General features: G+C 41.2%; 1 protein-coding gene across 3 annotated transcripts in view; it reads left to right on the top strand.

Moving 5' to 3' along the window:
* The window catches only part of GHR (growth hormone receptor), a 150,270-nt gene extending 142,229 nt beyond the window's left edge, over positions 1 to 8,041 (top strand). For all 3 annotated transcript variants that reach the window (XM_085043092.1, XM_085043093.1, XM_085043091.1), the window contains exons 8-10: positions 2,120 to 2,210; positions 4,945 to 5,014; positions 5,211 to 8,041. In XM_085043092.1, the coding sequence (XP_084899218.1) occupies positions 2,120 to 2,210; positions 4,945 to 5,014; positions 5,211 to 6,170 (1,121 nt within the window). In that variant the 3' untranslated portion in view covers positions 6,171 to 8,041. The remainder of the gene's footprint in view (positions 1 to 2,119; positions 2,211 to 4,944; positions 5,015 to 5,210) is intronic.
* Positions 8,042 to 22,266: the final 14,225 nt, after the last annotated feature.

Genomic DNA, 22,266 nt, shown 5'->3' with positions numbered 1-22,266 from the left:
TGTTTCCAGAATTACGTGCTTTTCTGATCATCCTGATACTATCAAGGGCAGTGAGTGTTTTTCTCAGTCTTAATTCTGACTGGTACTCATTTTAAAGTGCTGTTAAAGACAGAAGAAGAAGAAGCAGCCATTGAGAATCACATCTTTTCTGTTGACGGAATGAGACAGTGTCTTTTCCAGAAGTGTTCTCAGGTCTGAGCTACCAAATTAACTCCTCAAAAATATGCAGTCTTCAGCAAGTAATTTTAACAAGCTGCTTCATTTCATTTTCCAGGATATTAGTGAAGGTGTTACATAAAAGAACCTGTAATTCTTATCTTTCAAAATCTTGCTAGATTCTCCATTTTAGCTCTTCCTCTTACTAGTTCTCATTCCTAACTTGTAGGAACAGTTAATGTTCTGTACATGTAGCATTATTTTATTAACCCTGTCCACAGAAAGTGGTCAAGGTTTTCATATGAATGAAATTAAAATACTAGGAAAATTTAAGGCCATCCTACAACCAGATTCTCCAAGGTGATCCAAATCCATGCATCTCACACAGCAGAAGTGAGCTGGTTTGACTGAGAATTTATTTTTTGCTTGTTTTGTATATCACTTTCAGGAACACAGAATTAAACTTTAGATACTTTTTATGTATTAATAATTTAAAGTCTTCTAATGCAATGTTTTAACTTCTTGGAGCAGCTGTACATTTGCTGGTCTCACTGACATAACAATAAGCTACTAAAATAGAGACCTGTTTAACCTAGACATATCCATATAGGACTTTACTGATGACTGAAAGCATGTCTGGTCAAAATCTGAGCTGGAACACAGGGCTCAAACTTGTACATGAATTTTTTATTTTCTTTATTCTGTGAAAGTTCATTTATGATTATGTATAGAGTTCTGAAGCTTTCTGTCCAGTATTCCTTAGCCCCCCAAAAAAGTAAAATTTTATGCAAAAATTAAAATTAGGAAAAAATGAGAAAAATCTAGGACTAAAGCTAGAATAAATTTCTCTATGCTTTTTAATCTACAGTGCTGTATTGAGTATAATGGAATTGCTAGTATTTAAGAGATAAAACATTTCATTCATCAGCATTGTTCTTCATTTCTACTAAATTGCATTTCTCAGTTAATTTCTAAATTCCTTATAGCCCCCTGCAAGGTAAATAAAAGGGACATGCGGTTTTTTTCAGTTTATTCAGTTTGTTCACAACAGAATTAATGTTGAATCTTTAGGAAGAGAAGCGGTATGGTTTTTTACACCACCATACTTCAGTTTTTTGTGAGAGAAAAATACTTGGCCTATGATTTAGTGTGCTATTAGTAATATTCTCTCAGCTTGGAAGAACAAATAGTAATGTGGTCTGTGGCATTATCTGCCATCAGGACTGCTGATACCATGTTCCAAGCAGGCATAATGTTCCTCATGGTTGGTTCTTTTATAGGTATTATCTTTACTAAGATCTTGTTTGGATTTATGAAATCAGTCTGGTTTTGCAAGGAATCTCAGTGGACTCATAAATGCATGGAAACTACTGAGACCAAAAGCTGTGATGGATTAGGAATGGAACTCCACAATCCACTGAGACTCTTCCAAACCACACACCACTTGCTCAGTCCCCCCTTCTGCTCTCCACTCCAGCAGGATTGAGTTGAGAACTGAAGACACAAAAAGTGAAGATCACAGGTTGAGATAAGAACAATTTACTGGAAACAGCAATGAGATAAGAAAATAAACATTAATAGCAACAGTACTGATAGCAATAGTGTACAAATGAGAGGGTGGTTCACATGCAGAGATGCTCACTGCAGAGACAAGCTATGTCAGACAATGCCACCACATTTTTCAACCAGAAGCCACACCCTTCTTCTTGGAAGCCAGAGAGTCCCTTTGCCTGCCCCTGGCAGTGACATCAGGTGGTAATGAACAACCCCCAAGTCCTGGCCGAAACTAGGACAAAAGTACATTTTTATTTTTGCTGAATGCAGAACTTTCATGTTTAAGTAACAAATAATTCCATCAGTTTTTACCACTTTGGAATCCTCAGGTGGTAGAAGAGAAGGTTGAAATTAAAGATGTGACAGTGATGGAGATTCCTGCTTATATGTTCATGTTTTGTTGTTTCAGAAGTTGAGTTTCCATGGTTCTTAGTTGTTGTCTTTGGAGTGTGTGGGCTGGCTGTAACAGTGATCTCAATCATGCTGTCTAAACAACCAAGGTAGAGACTTTTTATTTGTTGGATTTTATGTACCTGTAGCTTTAAAAAAAAAGGATTTCTCAATTATTTTAGATTTTGGGGACTAGGAACTATTTTGAGCATTTTTGTCTATTCTTGTAAACTGTATATAACTGGAATTTGTATATATGAGGTCTTCAGCATGGGGAATCTGATTATGTTGACAGCTTCTCTTCACCTTGCACTGCAGAACATTTTATTCCACAGAATTTACATGATTTATTTACTTAGGCTTTGAAAGGGATTGTTTTTTAGTTCATTCAAATTTTGTAAATATTATTTTTTATTCACATGCTGTTCAAAAGTTTCATACAAACCTATGTCTATGTGTTAGATATATTTGATTTTGTTCTTAGACCATTCTACTAGACTCTACTTTTTGAAGCCAAGGAAAAGAGCTTGAGTCATGAGGGAGTATTTGGTCCCTGAGGATAAATTGCAGCTCCTCTACACAACAGGAACAAAATGAAACAAAGCACAGAATTGCATTGGTTGCACAAATTACAGAATTGTGTCATATACAAAAATGAAAGAAGGAAACATACATTAAAATAACAAAAAGGTTGTCAATTAAATTAATCCCCTAATATGTGTGTTCAGGGATAGGTTTTGGCAGAATTCAACTTGGATGTCATACCAGTACTGTTCTGCACTACAAAGCTACACCATGGTCAAGATCCAGTGCACACATGCGTGTTGTCAGGGGTCTTGTGTATACACTTTGAAAATGAACACTGAGTAGCTTTGCACAAACCAGCATATGGTGAAATTTCATTTCACATACTGAAAAGAAAACAACATGGTGCAGTTGGAGCAGATCTAAAAGAAACAATTTTATATTAAGCAATAATTCTTTATTTAAGCAGGCTCTGCTTTGATGGAGTTCAATTTCAGTAAGCCATTCCCTACAATGTCATCCCTATCCCAGATTTAAAGGCAAGGCTACTGGTACAATTTGTGACAAAAGCTTGATGTGTCAGAATGGGGCAATTTGCATGTGGGACCAGGAGCTAAGGTCAGCATTCTGAGCAAGGGAGGTGGCTTAGTCTCAGAAGATTCTGAGGTCTGGAGCATATCTCTGATCAGAGTTTGTAAATATCTTCCACGCTAATCATGAATGCTGGAAGAAGATTTTCTCCACTGAGAAAGTTTTTCTGCACTGCAGGCATGCAACCTTTCCTTCAAACTGGAGCATTTGGTGGTGGAATGGCAATGTATTCTGCAGAGACACAGCCTGCATAGGTTTTCCATAATGCAAAATATCCAGGCTTGGTTTCCTCCTGATTCTGAAAGATACAGATTCATATTTTCCCCAATTCTGATCTCACAGGATTTGAACGAGTCTCTCTAGGACAGATGCCATAGGTTTAGGTCATTAGAGGTGAGAGATGAAAGCTTGAATTATGCTAGGCTAAGAAAGGAACAGAGTGTAGTTCTTTCTCCAGAATGACTTCTCCAGGCAGTGAGTGGTAAAATCCTTTGTCTGCTTCATTAGAAGCAGTGCCCAGTCCTGTCAGAATACCTGATTTGTGGATTCAGCTGTTAGCACAAGTCCTAAGGTGGTACCCTGATAGCCCAACCAGTGCACAGTTTAAACTGCTTCCCAGGGATTAGATGGAAAGTTACTGGATTTCTGGCTCTCATTAGCCTTGCTGGGCAGAACACTGACGATTTGCCCAAAACCAGAAACATCTGAGGAATGTGGACCTGCCATGGTTAAGCCACAGATGCCTAAATTTCTCTCTAGGCACTCTTTAAGGCTCCTGTGACCCTCTCTGGACTTCACCAAGGTCACTAACAAGGCATCAAAAAACTAATATTTGGATTTGTATTTACTGTTCCCACACCTTACTTTCTAAAATAGGAAAGTAACTCAGTATAAAGAAGAATTTCAATTTTTCTTTTATTTATCTGTTTGCAAAAGAAGCAAGGAGGTAAAATGGAAGAGATAGGCATGGCTACCTACTGTTGGATTATAAAGGGAAAATTATCTTCTATTTGAATTTGGAGGGGGGTGGTTTGGTTTGAGTTTTTTCCTCAAAAAACTAGGAATGCACTTTCTGAAGGATTAGAATAATGTGTATTTCCACAGCCTGCAAATGCACAAGCGAGTTAGTAGTCCTTTCTCTACAGGGGTAAAACCTTGCCTTAATTATATATTACTTGTTGCACTAATAATTCAAAAAGCAGAAGTGTCATAAAGATAGCAAACTCCTAGCCTACATTTTTGCAGATGTTTTTCAGTTTTATTTATTAGTTCTAAAGTAATTCACTCCACCAATTCCCATTTTCTGTTCCCCTGTTTAAATTTATTGGGCTTATGCAAGGCTATTGTGTCCCTGAAAAAAATTTTGGGAAAGTCATTGCATACTGAGAGTTGTATCAGGTTCCAATGAAAAGTATGTTAAAAGGGAAACTATTGACAGAGCTCAAGGAATTTACTCTCTTTGTATACAACATTGAATTATCGAAGACTAGACTACAAAATGGACTCCCACATGAATGTGATTTCAACAAGCAAGCTTGTTAGAAAACTTGTTTCTCAATTTGCCATGAGAGAAAACATTACTTCATTTCCTCAGGAGTATTTGAAATGTCATTTTGAAACATTTAGGTCTTGAAATAATTAATTATAAATGTAATGTAAGCCTGTCTTCTTTTTAACTTCCTCAAAAAGTACCGCTTTCAATTAAAAGCCATAATTTTTCTTTTCCAGGTTAAAAATGCTTATTTTTCCTCCTGTGCCAGTTCCAAAGATTAAAGGGATTGACCCAGATCTCTTGAAGGTAATACTGAGCTCTAAAATGTACAGTGAGAATTCTGACATTGGGAGTGTTGCCATGGAATTACTTTGCATAAAATAAGCCTTTGCCCTTTGCAATTATTACATTGCTACAGTCACCTTTACATAAGTTAACATCATAAAAAGGACAAGCATTTTTATAATTTCCTTTATAAAATTCTTTTATATTTGCCTTTTAGAAAGGAAAGCTAGATGAAGTGAATTCCATCTTAGCCTGCCATGACAACTACAAGGCACAGCTATACAACGATGACTTGTGGGTTGAGTTTATTGAGTTGGACATAGAAGACCCTGATGAAAAGAACAGAGCCTCAGATACCGACAGGCTCCTGAGTGCAGATCATCTGAAATCCCACAGCTGCTTAGGAGCGAAGGATGATGATTCTGGACGGGCCAGTTGTTGTGAACCAGATATTCCAGAGACAGACTTCAGTGCAAGCGACACGTGTGATGCCACCTCTGACAGTGATCAGTTCAAAAAGGCTACTGAAAAGGAAGAGGATCTCTTGGGCCTTGACAGACAAGATAATGAGTCACTTCCAAGCCTTGCCAACACAGACCCCCAGCGCCGGCATAGGAATACTCCGTCTGAAAACAGCCTCCCATGGGCGCCCTTTGCAGACAGCGTTGAGTCACCCCATCCATCGGTCCATATGCAGATAAGCAACCAGAATTCATTGACAAGTACTGACTTTTATGCTCAAGTGAGTGATATTACTCCAGCAGGCAGGGTTGTACTTTCACCAGGGCAGAAATCCAAGCTGGGGAGAGCACAGCGTGAAAGCTGCACAGAACAAAACTTCACCATGGACAACACCTATTTCTGTGAGGCAGATGTGAAAAAATGCATTGCTGTGACCTCCCCCGAAGAGAATGAGCCACACGTTCAGGAACAAAGCTATAATGAAGATGCTTACTTCACCACAGAGAGCCTTACCACTACTGTTGCCAACCTTGGAGCTCCAACAGCAGAGCCCCCAAGTTCAGAGACGCCCGTCGCAGACTACACGTCAATCCACATTGTTCACTCTCCACAAGGCTTGGTGCTCAATGCAACTGCGCTGCCGGCGCCAGACAAGGAATTCAATGTGTCTTGTGGCTATGTGAGCACAGACCAGCTGAACAAAATCATGCCGTAGCTCTTTTTTGACTAAGTGTGTGTAGTGTTTCACAGCAGATAGTCAGGTCTGGGCTTGTATGCTGAAACCAAAATGAAGTCTAAAAGTTTCTCGTGGTTCTTATAGTTTTATCTGAAATGTTGCAGCATAAAATATACAACAAAATATTCCTATTGTGTTCTGTAAATATTATCTATTAATTTGTCTTGAGGCCGTCTTGTCTTGTTCTTGTGGGTGTTGATTTTTGTGAAATTAAACATTGAAATTACTGTTTAATAACAGTAAATTGTGCATTTTGATAAAGCTAAAAATCAGGTGTTTCAAAGTCTAAGAACTTTAAAAAATGCTGTTGGCAGAGATCTTTATATCAATAATTGGGAACTGATCATGTAGGTGAAAACAGAAAAGTAGCTTGACTAAATAACACATCTATTTCAAAAGTAGCTTGACTAAGTAACACATCTATTTTGATTTATATAAATTGGTAAAATATATTTTAATACTTTGGTCATAAAACCATGAATGTTTTCTATTACACTACACACTGTAGTTCAATTATGGTGACCCATTTGAGGACTGTAATTGCTGCAGTCCTAAAAAGTAGTTTTCTGTTTTATAAAATTTTGATCACAGCTAAAAGAAAAAATAGATTTTTACAGAGCCATTTTATACCTCCAAAGAAACCTATAGAAAAATTTTGAAATATCGTAGGAACTTAAAAGTAACTGATTCTGTGACTTTCTTATGGTAACTAGTATAGAAATATACATACAATTGAAAGCTGTAATTTTTAATTTTAAAATTTACAGAATACTTGGGAAAAGTATTCTGTTCTTCATCAGATTCTAGTTAATGCTAATAATAATATACTTTTTATAAGCAAAATTTTGTTGACCACAGTATTAAACACTGTGCAACTTAACATTCACTGAAAATTTTTGAGAACACATGAATAAGCTCTGATGACTTAACAGCATAGTATCTTCATATTTGACCAACTTCTGAAGCCCTTCCACAGCCAGAGGTATAACTACATTCATTAGTTTGTGCCACATAAAGTCTTGATGAAAAAAAAATGAAGGACTTCAGAAGTTAGCCAGCAGTTAATTTTTAAAGATATAACAGGATTAAAATACTTTAGTGGAACAAGGGGATCAAGTGCAGTATTGTTCAAACGTGGTTTTCGTTTTTGCAGCCTAACAGCATCTCCTCTGACCGTGTTAGGCTGATTTTGAGAAAGAAAGGAGAGAAAACTGAAACTCAGTGAGAAAGCTCTCTTTGTTCTTGCATATGTTAAGAACCTGGTGGAGCTTTGCAATTAACTAATACTGTTTCAGGAGTTACCTTCCTAGGCCATGGTTTCATCACAGCAGGGTTCTTCATAGAAAGCAAATAGGAACATTCATTTCTTTACTCTGACCTGAACAGAAGTGTATGATGTGCAGCAAAGTCAGGTCTTGCTTATGATGTCTCCAACTGAACTCACTGATGCTCTTTTTGTGACCAAGTGCTACACAACCGGGCCCAACTACTGGGTGGGATTTTTAAGTTTAGCACGTACTTTATGGTAAATGTGCATTAGATATTCTGCTAATTTGCTGCTATAATTTTCTAACAGCTACATTATTTAGTTTCATATAAAATTTCATAGATGATAGACACTAATGCAAGTAATGGCTATGTGTGTGTTTGAAAGAAGTTTCTTACTCTGTTTCTATTGCCAAAAATAGTTAAATACCTCAGTCAAACTCAGAATGTCATTTTGGTACTTTACTGGTCACACAAGCCATGATACGCCGGTCAGAAGATGTGTCTTTCAGTTTCTATTTAACTTTCTCTATGTTAGTGTTTTGTCTGTTTTTCTCAAAGTTTAATAAATGTATTGTCTTTGATCTGTCTGGACACAATGTGGGTTTTTTCAGATAATTTTTTAAAATGGAAAATAGAGTTTTATTAGGAGAAATCAAGTCTTTCTCATTGAATAAAGTATAATGCCACTTTCCTTAGAATAGAAATAATGCCTTATGGGATCAGTGGTTTCACTAACTGATATGTATGTATTTAAAAATAGAAGCACACACCTAAATTTGTAGATGGGGAGATAGGACATTTTGCACCCAGGGCTGGCCAAAATGTGTTACCAGTTTAGCTGACCCTTTTACCTGCTGGAGAAACACCCTGTGATTGGCAGTTTGGCCCCACTGGTACTGCCTGCACCAGTGCATGGATTATTCCCCAGGTGCAGGACCCTGCATTTGCCTTTGCTGTACTTCATTAGGTTCTCCAGCCTGCCCAAGGCTCACACAGCCTGCTGGTGTATCAACCACTCCTCGCAGTCCTGTGTCACCAGCAAACTTGTCCCTTCATCCAGGTCGTTGGTCAATAAGCTGAACAAGACTGGACCCAGTACTGACCCCTGGGGAACACTGCTGACTACAGGCTTCCAACTGCACCCTGCACTGCTGATCACAGCTCTCTGAGCTCTGACAGTCAGTTCTCAACCCACCTTACTGTCCACTCATCAACCTGTGCTTCCTGAGCTTCCTGTGAGGATTTTATGGGGGAGAGTGTTGAAAAGCCATGTAGAAGTCCAGGTAGACAACATCAGCTGCTCTCCCCTCATCCACCCCACCAGGCATTCCATAACAGAAGGCTATCATATTCTTCCTGTTTATTCCCAATGCTGCATGCATTGATCTATAGGCATTCCAGGGAGGTAATCAAGCATGCAGGTCTCCTCGGTGGGTTGCAAGAGAATTACCACAACCCCCCCCACACCCCCTTGAAGTGGCTGACCTGATTCTTACCTTTGAAGGCAGCTAGGAAATATTTGTCACTGCTCTGATTGGCCTGGTTTATTTCCTAATTGGATGCAACGGTGTGAGTATTGCCATTTTGGATCTCACCCCCAAGGTTCTTCACTTTAAAGCCCATCTCAAACACATTGGCCAGTCTGTGTGTCAATTGCCTGCACTTGTTCCCTTTCTCTGAATGACACTTTCCTCATATATTACCTGGGAGAGTTTAATCACTGTCATTATCTATTCAGAAACCATGCTGGTACTCAAAAGCAAGGACTCAAGTTGCTCTGCTGGCTGTCTTTTGGTGTAATCAAGAAGCCATCCTGGTTTGGAGGAGTTTGGATTTGACCCTCTTTTTCTCCGTGGAAGAGGATGTGCATTTCTAATGCTTAGTGTTAAAAGAAACTGAAACAGCATCATCTATACTAGTTTCCGTTAAGATAACTGTCAGGGTTTGACCCTGACTAAATGCCAGACACCTCTGCTTCCTTCTGCCACAGATGTGCAGGAGAGGGGAGAGAAAAAACCTGTTAAACACATTGGATTAATGAGTTGAGATAGGACACTGATAAAGAGATGCACAGAAACAAGGCAAACAGTTAAAAAAAACTTAAAGTTGCAAAGTGATTTAATTACCTAACACAGTCGGAGGACAGGTGACAGGCAAAAATAATCTTTTCAGACACCATTTGTTCACTCACCCCTCTCCCTCTTAAGACACCATTTTTCTACTCACCCCCCTATCTCCTCCTAACCAACAGGTCGGGTAGGGGGCAGGGTGTGGGGTATTCTCTTAGTCCATAAACCTATTCATCACTACAACTCTTCTGCTACAAATACTGCTTCTCTCCTCATCTCTCTTTCTCTCAAGACAGTTTCTTTGCTCACCTCTCTCTCTCTTAAGACACTGTTTCTCTGCTCACCCCCCTCCTTTCTAACCAACAGCATGGGCAGGGGTCAGGGTAAGGTTGGACTCTGGTCAGTCCATCAGGGAGAGAGGTCCTCAACTTAGCCACGGGGTCCCTCGCACGAGAGACAGTCCTCTGGGAACTTTGGTGTGGGTCCAATCTCATGAGCAACATCCTGCCCGAATTCTGCTGCAACATGAGTCTCTTTGTCCACAAGGTGCTGTGCAGACTCTCCCAAGCCGAGCTCAGGCTGCTTCCATCCCAGGAGCAAGGAAAAGGCCTTTCTCTCCCTTGCAAGGCCTTTGCAGCTTTAACTCTTTATATGGGACTCCCTCTGGATCACAGCTCTCTCCAGGCATCCACCTGCTCCTCTGGCATGGGCTGTGGGTAGATTTCTGCTCTCCTGTGGACTCCATGGGCTGCAGGGGGACCTCCTGCTCCCCCCATGGCCTTCAGCACAGCTAGCAGAGGGTTATCAGCTCCGGTGCCTGGAGCACTAGAGCACCTCCTCCCCCACCTTCTCCATTGACCTTGGTGTCTCCATGCTGTTCTCCCTTCACATATTTTTACCTCCACCTCCTCCTCTAGCTAAAAAGAAGTACATGACCACTTTATTTTGATTTCTTCTTAAATGTGTTTTCACAGAGGCGTAACTGGCACCTCTAATTGGTCCAAACTTGGCCAGCAGCATGTCCATCATCTTCAGAGCCATCAGAGATTGGCTCTACTGGACTTGGTGAAAAACTTCCAGAGCTTTCACTCAGGACACACACAGGAGCTATCTTTGTGCCACTCCACACCCTTCAGACACTTCTTCAAGCCTCCTACAACAGCTTTTGAGGAGTTTAATTTTCTCTTAGATGTTAAAGATACCTTGCTGATGTTCTAAGCTAAGCAAAACCACCACAATAACAAATAATTTTGTCAAACATAATGACTTACACTACTATTCTTTACTGCTTAGGGGTGAAATATTTTTTCTGACTTACGATACAGGAAGTGAGATCAGCAGATTTTGAGAGCTGTTCATCGGAATGAAAATTAACATTATCAAAGTACATTTTCTATTTAACAATGGAGTATTAAAGAAGAATTGAGTGCTCTACAGACCTGCCATGATTTTAGAAATGCATCAAGTTAATGATGACAGTCTGTGTTGGGAACACCTTGTCATTTACAGCATAGTATATATAATTACATATGCATCAGCATAGTTGTAGGAATGGGAAATAATCTCTGGTACAAAGAGAAAGTTAAAACCATATGGCATTTAGCCACAGGCAACTTTCTTTCCTGCATTGAGATTTACTATCTCAGGGGTCTATTACCAGACAAAAAGGAGTGCCTGATGCAGATTGCCTGATTGAGAAGGAATAGGGAGAAAACATTGGGAGCATGATACTAATTTTGTTAAAGAAAAAATGCAAACTTGGGTGGTGGGAAAAGAAATAAATACTACAGAATATTAGTTTTGCAGTACAAATTTTTTCAGTTTAACACAGAATATCTATTTCATGGAAGATTGTGGAATTGTTAAGATTTTGCCAGCTTTTATAGTCAATTGAGGAGATACAAGTGGATATCATTCTCTCTTGGAACTGTCTGGGTCTTAATGTAATTTTATGGTACAAATTCTTCCCTCTGACTAATCATTATTAATTGCACACACAGTCAGTGCTTTAACTGCCATAGAAACCATGCCCTCAGGCCACAGAGAAGCAAGATGTAGTCCAAATCCATTTCTGTGATTAGTATACTACTTAAACACTCTGGCATAACTGTATTGAGCAAGTGCTTCCTTATCTTCGCTAATCATGGCTATTAGAGTAGGTAACCTTTGGAAGATAGAAGAGAAGGTGTACCAATTGTGTCAGAGAACCAGGCACAGCAGAGCAGCTGCCAGCAGTCAGCATAATATGCAGATGCAGTTTTAATTAAAATAGATGCATCAAGTAAACTGGCATGTTGTTTGACAGGTTTAATTTTTTATCACAGTATTTGGTGTTTCTTTGGCATACTATATACTTCTTTATCCTAATATATAAAAATTAGCTAATTAATGATACATTAGCTTCCTGAAATTAGTCTGAGAAAGTAGATCATCCCACATCATGTGGTAATTTGTGAGAGAACACAGGTGAACTCTCTTCCTTGACACTGGAAGAAATAAAAGTCTGCAGAAGGCTTAGTGGGAGTAAAAGTTGAAGAGCTTATGCTTACAACCTTCTGTAGCTTCCCATCTCAGATGCTACAAATGATGCTTCCCTGACTGTCCTTGGTCTGCTTTTGAGCTCATACTGAAGGAAATTAAATCTGTTCCATAAGAGACACCTGAGATCAAGAAACTGATTGGTCATTTTTTTTCTGCAGTACTAATTTTAAAAGATTTTTTAAGTATTTTATTGTCCTTGCCTATGAAACCTTATGACATTATACCAGAAAGACAAAAAGTATAAAAACAAAACAGTGTCAGTTAACTTCCTCATACTAAAAATTTTCAGATCTATTTCACAGCAGCTCTCTCTGCAGCATGTACGGTGCTGCAGTCTCAAGTTACAGAGGAAATACCAACCTTGCCCTTCTGAATGAAAAACTCCTTCAGGAACTAATTCTGCGAGCCAGCTATATGTACTTGCCTTGGAAGAGTCAGGCACAGGCTTGGAAATTTACCAAAGACAACATGATTTCTAGCTAAAGCTCTACTACCAAATGAGTAGGTCCAGCCTTCTTCAACAGACATCTGAGCACTGTATGGTTGTTATCCCAAGATCATTAAGAGCATCCTATGCTCCACCTGTGGCCTAGCTGTGTGGGGTTCCTGAAGTGAAGCTTTTACATATGTGTCTTGGTTTGAAAGACAGGTGTCTGCCAAGAGAGGTTGAACCCTCCCCTAGAGCAGAGGATGTGATTTTCCTTCCCCTCCTCCCTCCGAATTATTTAATTTTGTAAATCAAGGGCTTTCAGGCAAAGGTATGGGAGAAAGGAGTATCAGTTCTTTACTAGTATCTATAAACAAACAATAACAATAATAGCAAACCACAACTAGAACCAGAAAACCAAACAGCAGATAACGTGAGCTGCTGAGCCTTCTCCCGTGTGGTGCAATCACGGTTGCAAGCAGCAGGGGCGCTGTTGAGCTCCCGGCCGGCCAGGGCAGGTGCGATGACTCCCGAGCGGCTGCAGGTGGCGCTGTGGCGCAGGGTCAGGTCACCGTCCGGCAGCTGCAATGGCGGACGGGCTGAGAAAACACGCAGGGCAGCAAAAAAAAACAGCTCAGGGCAGCGAGAGAACAGGGCAGCAGGAGCGGGTGCTCTCTCTCTCCGGCCAGTGAGAATTTCTGCAGTCACAGCAGACGCCGCAGTCTCGTGCGGCAGAGGGCGGGGGGCAGGCAGCAGGGGCCGTGGGACTCTCCCGGCAGCAGCCACGAGGGAACGCAGCCCGGGGGGGGAAAACGTGCCCTTCCCCGTGAGGAGAAAGGTTGAATCAAAGCTCACCCAGCCAGGAGAAGAGGAAAGAAACAGGGCACAGCTGGATCCGCTCTGGTCCAAAGGCGAAGAGCAACAAAATAAGCCGCCTCTACCCTCAGCGTCCGAACCACGAGAGAGCGTTCCCAGGGCCGGCTCTTCCCTTACTGTGCCCTGCCCAAAAACCTAGCTTTTGTCTTTTACAAAAGACTTGATCGCTCTAAACATCTGACTATTTGTTGCGTAGTAACAGGAATGGGAAGATTCTCAACCTCCAACAATATGTGTCAGAATTCTTTTTTTCTCATAGCATATTTTTAATGGAATGAGAAAGATTTACTAGTGCCCTGAAATGCCATGAAAACGTTAAGTGACATTATCTGACCCAAACTGCTGGAAGAACGTGCAACACTGGACAAGTTCCTGTGTTAAGTGGAATTAGATCTGGATACCTACTGTATTTGAAGATGCAAAATTTGACTCAGTTGGGGTTTGTACACTTTGTAGTCACAGTCAGATTACAAGGACAGCCTAGCCAAAGAATGACTTGTTTTATGAAAAGCTCGAGGGACATACGGTGTCTTGCTTTTATAGTATAAATAATGACAAAACTGTGTCACTTTCTTCTGAATGTGACTAGTATTAATTAGCTGATTTCTACCAATCACCAATCAATCAACAAGCTTCTGAATTTATTTTGTTGAGGAATGCGTTAAATGACTATTTAGAAACAAAATGCATGCTTTCAGGTTGGCTCTGAAATTGAGCACTATCAGAATACAGACACATATGTCTTTACAAGCTACATTCCTCATTCCATAGTGTAGTAAATGATGCTTTAGGCACAACTATTCCTTTCTAACAAGACTACCCCCAGCTGTGTAACTTCCACAGAAGAAGGACTAATAGTCAATGGAGGGAAAAGTAAGAAAACAAAAGAAAACAGCATCCAAATGGACAGCTTTGGATAGGATCAATACGACAAGATTTGTTAATTGCTGACAAAAGTACTCCCTAACAAACCATCCCCTAGTGTACTGTTAAGAGCATGGTGCTAAATACAGTAAGGTAATGAGTTTGATCCCTGTCTGGTGCATTCACTTGAAAGTCAATGATCCTTCTGGGTCCCTTCCAATTCAGAATATTCTGTGACTCCAGTGAAATGTAATTAAGAAACTAAGCTCCTTGCCAATCTGGCACATAAGCACACATTTGTGAAGTTCAACAACTCACACCCTAATTTTTGTAGGTGTACATGAAAACTAGGTAGGAAGTTCACCATTACTTTGAAAGTACAAGAGATCCAGAATTACAAATAAATAATAAGAATATGGCCCCTGACCTCTGCAGGGACCTATGCGGCCGTCTGACTGGGGGCATTCCTTGTTTTCTTAGTGATTGGCATCACACACAACGCAGGAAGGATCACAGCACCAAGGAAACAGCTGCTACAGGGGAAAGAAGCCTCTGCACAAAGGGAAAAAGGGCTGCTGTGGTGCCCCTCTGTAAGGAATTTCTCACAGCTGACACTGGGGGGCTTTCCTGGTGGCACTGCTTCAAACCTGCCTTTGGGCTGCTCTCTGCTCCATCTCGTCTTCAAAACGATTCCTCTTGAGTTGTGCACAGCTCTGGGCCTGAGCAGATTCTCCACTCGCTCCAAAGCAGGAGCATGGGGACCTTGGGGAGCCTCAGGTCCAGGAGCAGAGGAAGCAAAGCCCACCAGAGCATCAGCTGTGCTGCCAAATGCTCCCCGGCTCTGCAGCGGCAGCAGCAGCAGCGGCACAGCCTCACCCTCTGCCCACCATCCCCACCAAGTGACGCACCAGGGACACTCACAGACACAGAGCTTTTGCATGCACCACCTTTATTGGAATTTGGCACTTACTGCAGCTCCCAAAGGGAAGGGACGGTCCCAAGACAGGAGAGCAGTCAGTGTCATTTTCAAATAATAATAACATATTTGATACATTTAAAAGGTGATTTTCTAATTATAATCAGTATCTTATTAAAAATTCTTTTGCTTTGTTATATATAAGATAATAATACATACAAAAATTAATTTAATTCTAATAATGAAGATTATGTGAAATTCATTGGTTATGGTCACAATATAAGATACTTCAATTGGGGTTAATTACTAGAATTCATATTAGGTATTGTGAATGAGAATTACTAATAATTACTAAATATTATCATCAAAACTTGTAACAAAATTATTATTTCTTATCAATAATCATTATATTGGACAAGAGTATCATTCTACATTAAAGAGATATAAGCATCGTATCATATTTTACAATAAAGGGATTTTTAAAAAAAAATTATTACAATATTTAAATTATTCCTAAAAGAGTCAAGATTTTAAAGCAATGTCCATCTGTCTGGCCCAATCCTTCTCCAAATGCCTCCATCTCAGGCAACTGCAAGGCTTCTGCATGGTGGTGTGCTAAGAGATGCAACGAAGAGATGCAGTGGAGAGATGCAGGGTCTGGCAGGAGCCCTGAGCCTCTGCCACGGCGCAGCTCTGTACTTGACAGCAAGTGCAGCTCTGCGCGCTGGCTGCTCGAAAAGATGTGCGGCTCCCCTTGGCCAGCCCAAAGAGCATCTCCACCAGGAAGCTTTTCTTCAGGCAGGCCACTCTCTATGCTTCTCTAAAAGCCTGCCGAGTCTACTTTCCCCTTTCCCCATGCTGCTCACATTCTTGTTCATGCATATCAACCTGGTCATTTCCTTCTGTATCACGTCCATGATCATGCACATGTCCTTGATCTCCTTGTAGCTCTGCTTTAACTGAAGCTTTCTCTGCTCCATTTCCATCTTCCTCCGTCTCGCCTCTGCTTCAGCTCTCCAGGCTGCTTCTCTCCACCTCCTGGCTGCTCTTCTGCGCCTCAACAGGAACAGGAACAGCAGCAGCAGCACCTCAGCAGCAACCCAGAAGAGCCGCTGCTGCATGGCAGCCCAGAGCGCGGCTTCCCAGCCAGGCTCAGTGGGCTCCAGGGTCACCTGCTCCACATGCTCCTCCTCGAGCTGCTGCCATGCACGCTCATTATTCCCCATGGGCCACAGGAACTCAATCATGAGCAGCGCAAACATGGCCACGACTGATTTGCGCGCCATGGTCTGCAGGAGGAGAGAGACAAGGCTTTCAGTGGGGCTCCCAAGGCACCTTGTGGTGGCTGAAGTGAGGACCTGAGGCGCCGGGATGCGAGGGCAGGAAGCACAGGGTCCCAGACACCTGGCAGGCAGCAAGGCCCGTCCCAGTGGCCTAGCAGCAGCAGCAGCAGCTCTGTGCCCCGCCCAAGGCGCTGGCACCAGGGGCTGGCCCTGGACCCAGGGGGGACAATGCAGCCCCACGTGTGGTGCTTCTGCCCCAGCCCTCACCCAGCCCAGCCCCGCCACGTGTGCACTCACCGCTTGCCGAGGCTCTGCCGGGGCAGCGCTGCCTGCAGGGGTCTTTTATAACTGCCCCCATTGTGACACCACCCCCGCGATGTCACACGTGCCAGAGGCATCACAGCCAGGCCAGCCCCACCCTTTGTCCCCACCCAGCTCAGCCCCTCTGAGTGGGCCCAGCAATGGAAGCCTTGGTGCCACCAAGTGCAGCCCCTCTGGGAGGGAACGGACCCCCAGGGGCTCCCTTCACAAAGCACGCAGAAGACCCCCTTACCTCTTGTCAAAGAGAAACAAACATCATCAGTGCAGTGGATTATCATCAATAATATCAATTAGGAAAGCACCAGAGAGTCTTAGGTGATGGTGCTGGTTTTAATGTGAGTAGGGTGTGTGAGGCTGGCTCTGTTTTTCCTGCGTGACTATTCCCACATTCAGCCCCTCTAGCACCTGTGAAACCACCCCAATATCAAACATCATGGATAAGGAGCTATAGCTATAAAGCTAAGATTAGTTCATCCTCTGACAAGCAAAAAGACAGAAGAACAGAGGAAAGAAATACTTTGTGAATGGACATTTCTGTTCTCTTTCTGAAGAAAATAACAGTTCAAACACATGCTGAAAGTAAGTGAACTTCTTTTTTTTCCCTCTTAAGACATCCACCCCAATGCTTAGGAAAGAAACATGAAATAAACTCTTTTCCCTGCTTTTACTTTAATGCTCTCTTCTCTGAGCACAATTACAACTGCACAATAACTTTTTTCCTTTTTAAATACATTATCACAGAGGTGTTACTACCATCCCTGATGGGATTGGCCTTGGCCAGCAGTGAGTGTGTCTTGCCAGCTGGTACTGACTCTGCCAGACATGGGGGAAGCCCCTGGCAGCTTCTCAAAGAAGCCAATCCTGTAGCTCCCCTGGCCCTTCCCCTGCTACCAAAACTTGGCCATGCAAACCCAATATAAATAAACATTTATTTGTATGTATTTTGTGTATATTTCTGCTTTCATTCTTTGGACAAATATAAACATTTTGGAGAGTGCTACAGAAATGGGTACTTCTATACCAAATATCCTTTCTGGCAGCTTTCATCTCCTAAACCAGAAGAACAAATCTTTTCACCAAGAGGAATATAACATAGCAAACAGTATGCTGATGCCCCAGATGCATGAGAGTACAATTTATACTCCCACCTTATTAAGCTACTCTGCAGTCTGACACCAAAGTCAGTGTGACACTCTGCTAAACACTGGGATGAGTGCTCTGGCAGTCTAGGGCGAGTTAAAACCTGTGCTCTTCCTGCTGTGTGCTCTTGTGAAAAAGACAAAACTAATAATTTTGTAAACTGAGTTTTGCAAAGTTGCAAAGCTTTGAAACCATAACTCTGTCAATGAATCTGACACATCCATTTGAGATGGTTGGGGTTGTACAGAAGGCTATTAAAGACCATCAGAATGGCATAAAGATCAGTAAAAAACTGCTCAAGCCCGTGCGTAACCATGAGATTTTAATGTACACAGATGATGTTGAAACAGAATACAGAAATACAGAAATACAAAACAATGTCTCGTCACAGGTCTCTGGTGCAGCAGTTTGTCTTACAGGGATGCTCACAATGGCAGTAAATGGCATCAATGTTTTCTGTATGTGTTAGAAACTCTCTGTAGATCGCAATATGCCTCATCAGCTACCTGCTGCTTTCCTGCCTAATACACAGTGGATGTCAGACATTTTTTCAGTGACCACCAGACCCTTGAACTGTCTTGAATGAGAAGTTACTACTCTATAAAAGGACACAAGAATTAGAATGAACTCTAAACGAACTATAGATAAAAATCTCATCTTTTGGAAGCATGCAATATTAAACTGCTTATTTTAGCAGCAATACTTTAAAAGCTAAGACAAAAGAATATTCGCTGACTCTTAAACCTTTTACAAGCTAAACGTTCTGCCCCTGGCTTGCAGACTTCATTCCATGTATTTCTGTGTCAAAATCTGTCAAACATTTTTCTCTCAATGTTTATTTTCTGCATTTTTTCCCAGTCTGCTCACAGTAATCACCTTCCCAGAGGTCAAATGACATATTTACATATGGGTAATTTAGCATAGCATTATTGCAAACATAACATATGGCCACTGGGTAACATATTTGTCTAATAACAAGAATTCAATTTCAGTCTTCATTCCCTGTCTTCCTGTGAATGTAACTCATACAATAAAACTACAGCTAAGTAATTAACACAAAAAGCAGTTTGTGCATTATACTGTAGTTTACTGTGCATTAAAATGCTCACTACTCAAGCTTGGTAGAGTTTTCTCATTATAGTAATCAACAGTGTCTATGCACATCTAGGTCTAAAGATGAGCACTGATTGCAATGATTAACAATTTTATTAACTTTAATTATAAATTTTTTAAGTACTAAACGTTTTGAACAATTTGCACAATTTACAAGGACAACTAAAATTGTGAAACAGATTTTGTAGAAATTGGTAAGTAAAGCAGGGAAGGTGAGCTAGAAAATACGAGTAGCCTGTACCGAGTTCCCTGAGTATCTCCTTCTCTATTAATACCTGCCCATGACACACTTGGCACTGTGTCCTTTCCCCACTCATATCTCAGCTGCAGATCTTTTATCCATGAAAATTATTTTCATCAGTTTGTCTATGTCAGTGTCCCAGAGGACACAACCAACCCACAGACACTCTGATAAAACATCTGCCTGCAAAACAGCATTTGTGACTGTGACTGGTAGGTTGTTATTTCTCTAGATGTTTGCAGGCAAAAAAAGTCCTGTATGCACCCACAGCTTCTGATTTGCACAGCAGGCAGTTCGGCTCACGAGGACAGCACCAAAAAGCAGTCAAGGTGTAACATCTTCCCTCTTTATTACAGACAAAACCAGGCCATCTGAGAAAGCTATGGAGTATTTAGCATTTTGGACAAGAAGTCCCTTTATACTGTGTAGGATCCCAGTGTATGTCTCAATGTATATGTCTCACACACTGAGAGCTGGATGGCTGTGGAGCCAAGTAAGGACTATTGGTACTAACAGACAAGAGCTGTTGGTAGTAACCAAGGATTGTTGGTAATAACACAGTGAGAGAAAGAACAAGATGTGGCTGGAGAAAAGGCCGTGCAGAGGCAGGGCAGTGCTTTTCTGGCACAAACATTATTGCTCCAGTTTCTGGAGCACAATCCAGCACAGCACAAGTGCAGGAATGTGGCCAACAAGTGGGCATGGACTATAGGGAGGATCAGGCTTTCCAAATGGGAGAGAGAACTGCAGCTGTTCTATGTTCCTACAATTGTCAGAGGACAGGTCTGCAAGCCAAGGGTGCACGGAGCTTCCCAGCAGCCTGTACCTAAACCAGCATGGAGCCCTTCCCTTCCTCGGTCCATAAAGTAAATCAACAGCTGTTTCTATCCAGTGCGGACACGTCCAAGCCTTACGAGCACGGAGCGAAGGATGCTCGGGGAACCTCACAGCGCCGGAGCGGAGGCTGCGGACAGGCGCGGCCGGCCGAGCCCACCAGCGGGGGGCGGGGGGTAGGAGCGCCCCCTGCAGGGCCGGCAGTGGTACGCTCCGCCGGCGGGGCGGGTTTCCCGCCCTCGGGGCGCGCGGGCTCCGTGAGGTGCGTGAGGGGTGAGGGAGGCGGTGGGGATGGTGGGAGAGCCTGCTGCTGGGTAATTGCTGCATGCCGTTAATGTCTACATCTGCCTGTGTCTGTATCTACGTTCCAGTGACATACGCCGCAAAAAAACCCGAAAACTTAACATTTCAAAATGGGATCATCGGCTACAACTATTTAAAAAGTGATATTGGGAAAGCATGGGTGGCAAGGGGTCAGAGAGGCATTAAAGGAAGGTGTCACTTTTACGGCAGTCAAAACCACCATTTAAATCTTTAATTTGCCCCCAGTGACATAAATATCATCGTTCAAAACAGGAGTGGGAGGCTCAACAAAAATACCTTTTGAAAGATATAACATGCATAATAATAATATGCACAAAAATAACAGTGATGAGTTTTGCTGCTGGAAAAATACAACATCATTAACACAACATTATTTTTATTTTACTGTTTCAGTTCAGCAGGAGTTTTGCACCCAGTGGCACTGTTGCCAAGTGCTGAGCACATCCTGTCTTCCAAGAAAACAAATTATGCCATAGAATAAGGAAACACACAAACAAAACAGCACAACACAGCAGCTTCCTCAACTCCCATCCTTTGCCTAAATGTGGAGTTTCAAGAGTATAATGAAAAAAAAGATGCCTGACAAATATACTGCCCATGATAAGGACTGGAAAAAGTCAGGGCTTGACATTCATAGTGTACATTTAGATTATCTACTAATAGACTACTAAGATGCATAATTGTTTTAAAATTGAGTGTCTTGAATACATTTTTAAAACCCCAATTTAACAAATCATTGCATTGCAGTAAGTTACAAGTCATTAGGTGTGCTAATTTAGTAAAAAAAAAACCCAAACCACATTAATTTAACTAAGAAGCTTAATTTTTTAATGTTTACTATATTTTGAAAAACTATTAAACTAAAAGACTAAGCTTTGGCTTATGATTGAGTTTGAGTCTCACTGAGCAAATGGCACAAGAAAAAGGTATCAAACACACAGAATCAATATCTTACTGCTTTGGTAAAGAAGTTACAAACACATAAAAGCTTGTAAATATTGAATGACTTGGAAAATAATTCAATCATGTATTTTTGGTTCCTGCTTAGTGTTGTGCATTTGCCTATTTCTGCCTAACTGTACTGCAATTATTTCTGTCTGGAATTCCATTCAGTTTCTGGGTAGTGAACACATTCTAACTTCAGGCTCATCTCTCTGATTGGAATTCTTTTGTTATTTGTAAAAAGGCTGTTCACACATTACCACATAGAAGTGATGATTTTTTTTTTGACCACATGATTTACTGGTATTGGGATTTTTGTCGCATGGACCCTGATGTTCAGAGATAGTTGGAATTTAGAAGCATTCATGTTATGTATTTCAGATCCATCTTGCAAATACATGTTGAAGATTCCATAAGTAGAATTTATAAAAATAGGGGTTGTGTTAAAAATCTGGAACTTCACAGGTGCCTTTCAAAATACTGACTTTTTGTTCTACAGCAAGGTTTGTGTTGCAGTGTCTATCACTGATTTAAGACTTGTTGTTTGTAAGAAAATATGTAAGTATTTTTAAACCTGAGTAGCTGAGTATTAGAGCATCTACTCATGTCAAAGATGCTCTAATACTTAGCATGTACTGAGAAATTCCTGGTGCATTATTAATGCACCAGGAATTTCCTGTCTATGTAAGTGGATCCACATTAATTTTTTAATTGCAGCAAAATTTCCAAATTCAACTGCATCATCAATTTGGCAGATTTTGCTTGGGCTTTTTGACATTCATTGTATTTCCTAGAAATGCAAAATCTTAAGTAGGCTGAGTAGCAAAAATAATTTTAATTTTAAATATTCTTGGTTCTGCTTACATTTGTACCTAAGAATTTGCCTTGTATGAATGAGAAATGTGTGAATTCATA

The sequence above is a fragment of the Lichenostomus cassidix genome, chromosome Z (assembly GCF_008360975.1).
Source record: "Lichenostomus cassidix isolate B80296 chromosome Z, HeHo_3.0, whole genome shotgun sequence".
Classification (NCBI taxonomy): Eukaryota; Metazoa; Chordata; class Aves; order Passeriformes; family Meliphagidae; genus Lichenostomus; species Lichenostomus cassidix.
The sequence above is the reverse complement of the archived record's forward strand: the minus strand, read 5'-3'. Positions and strand labels throughout refer to the sequence as shown.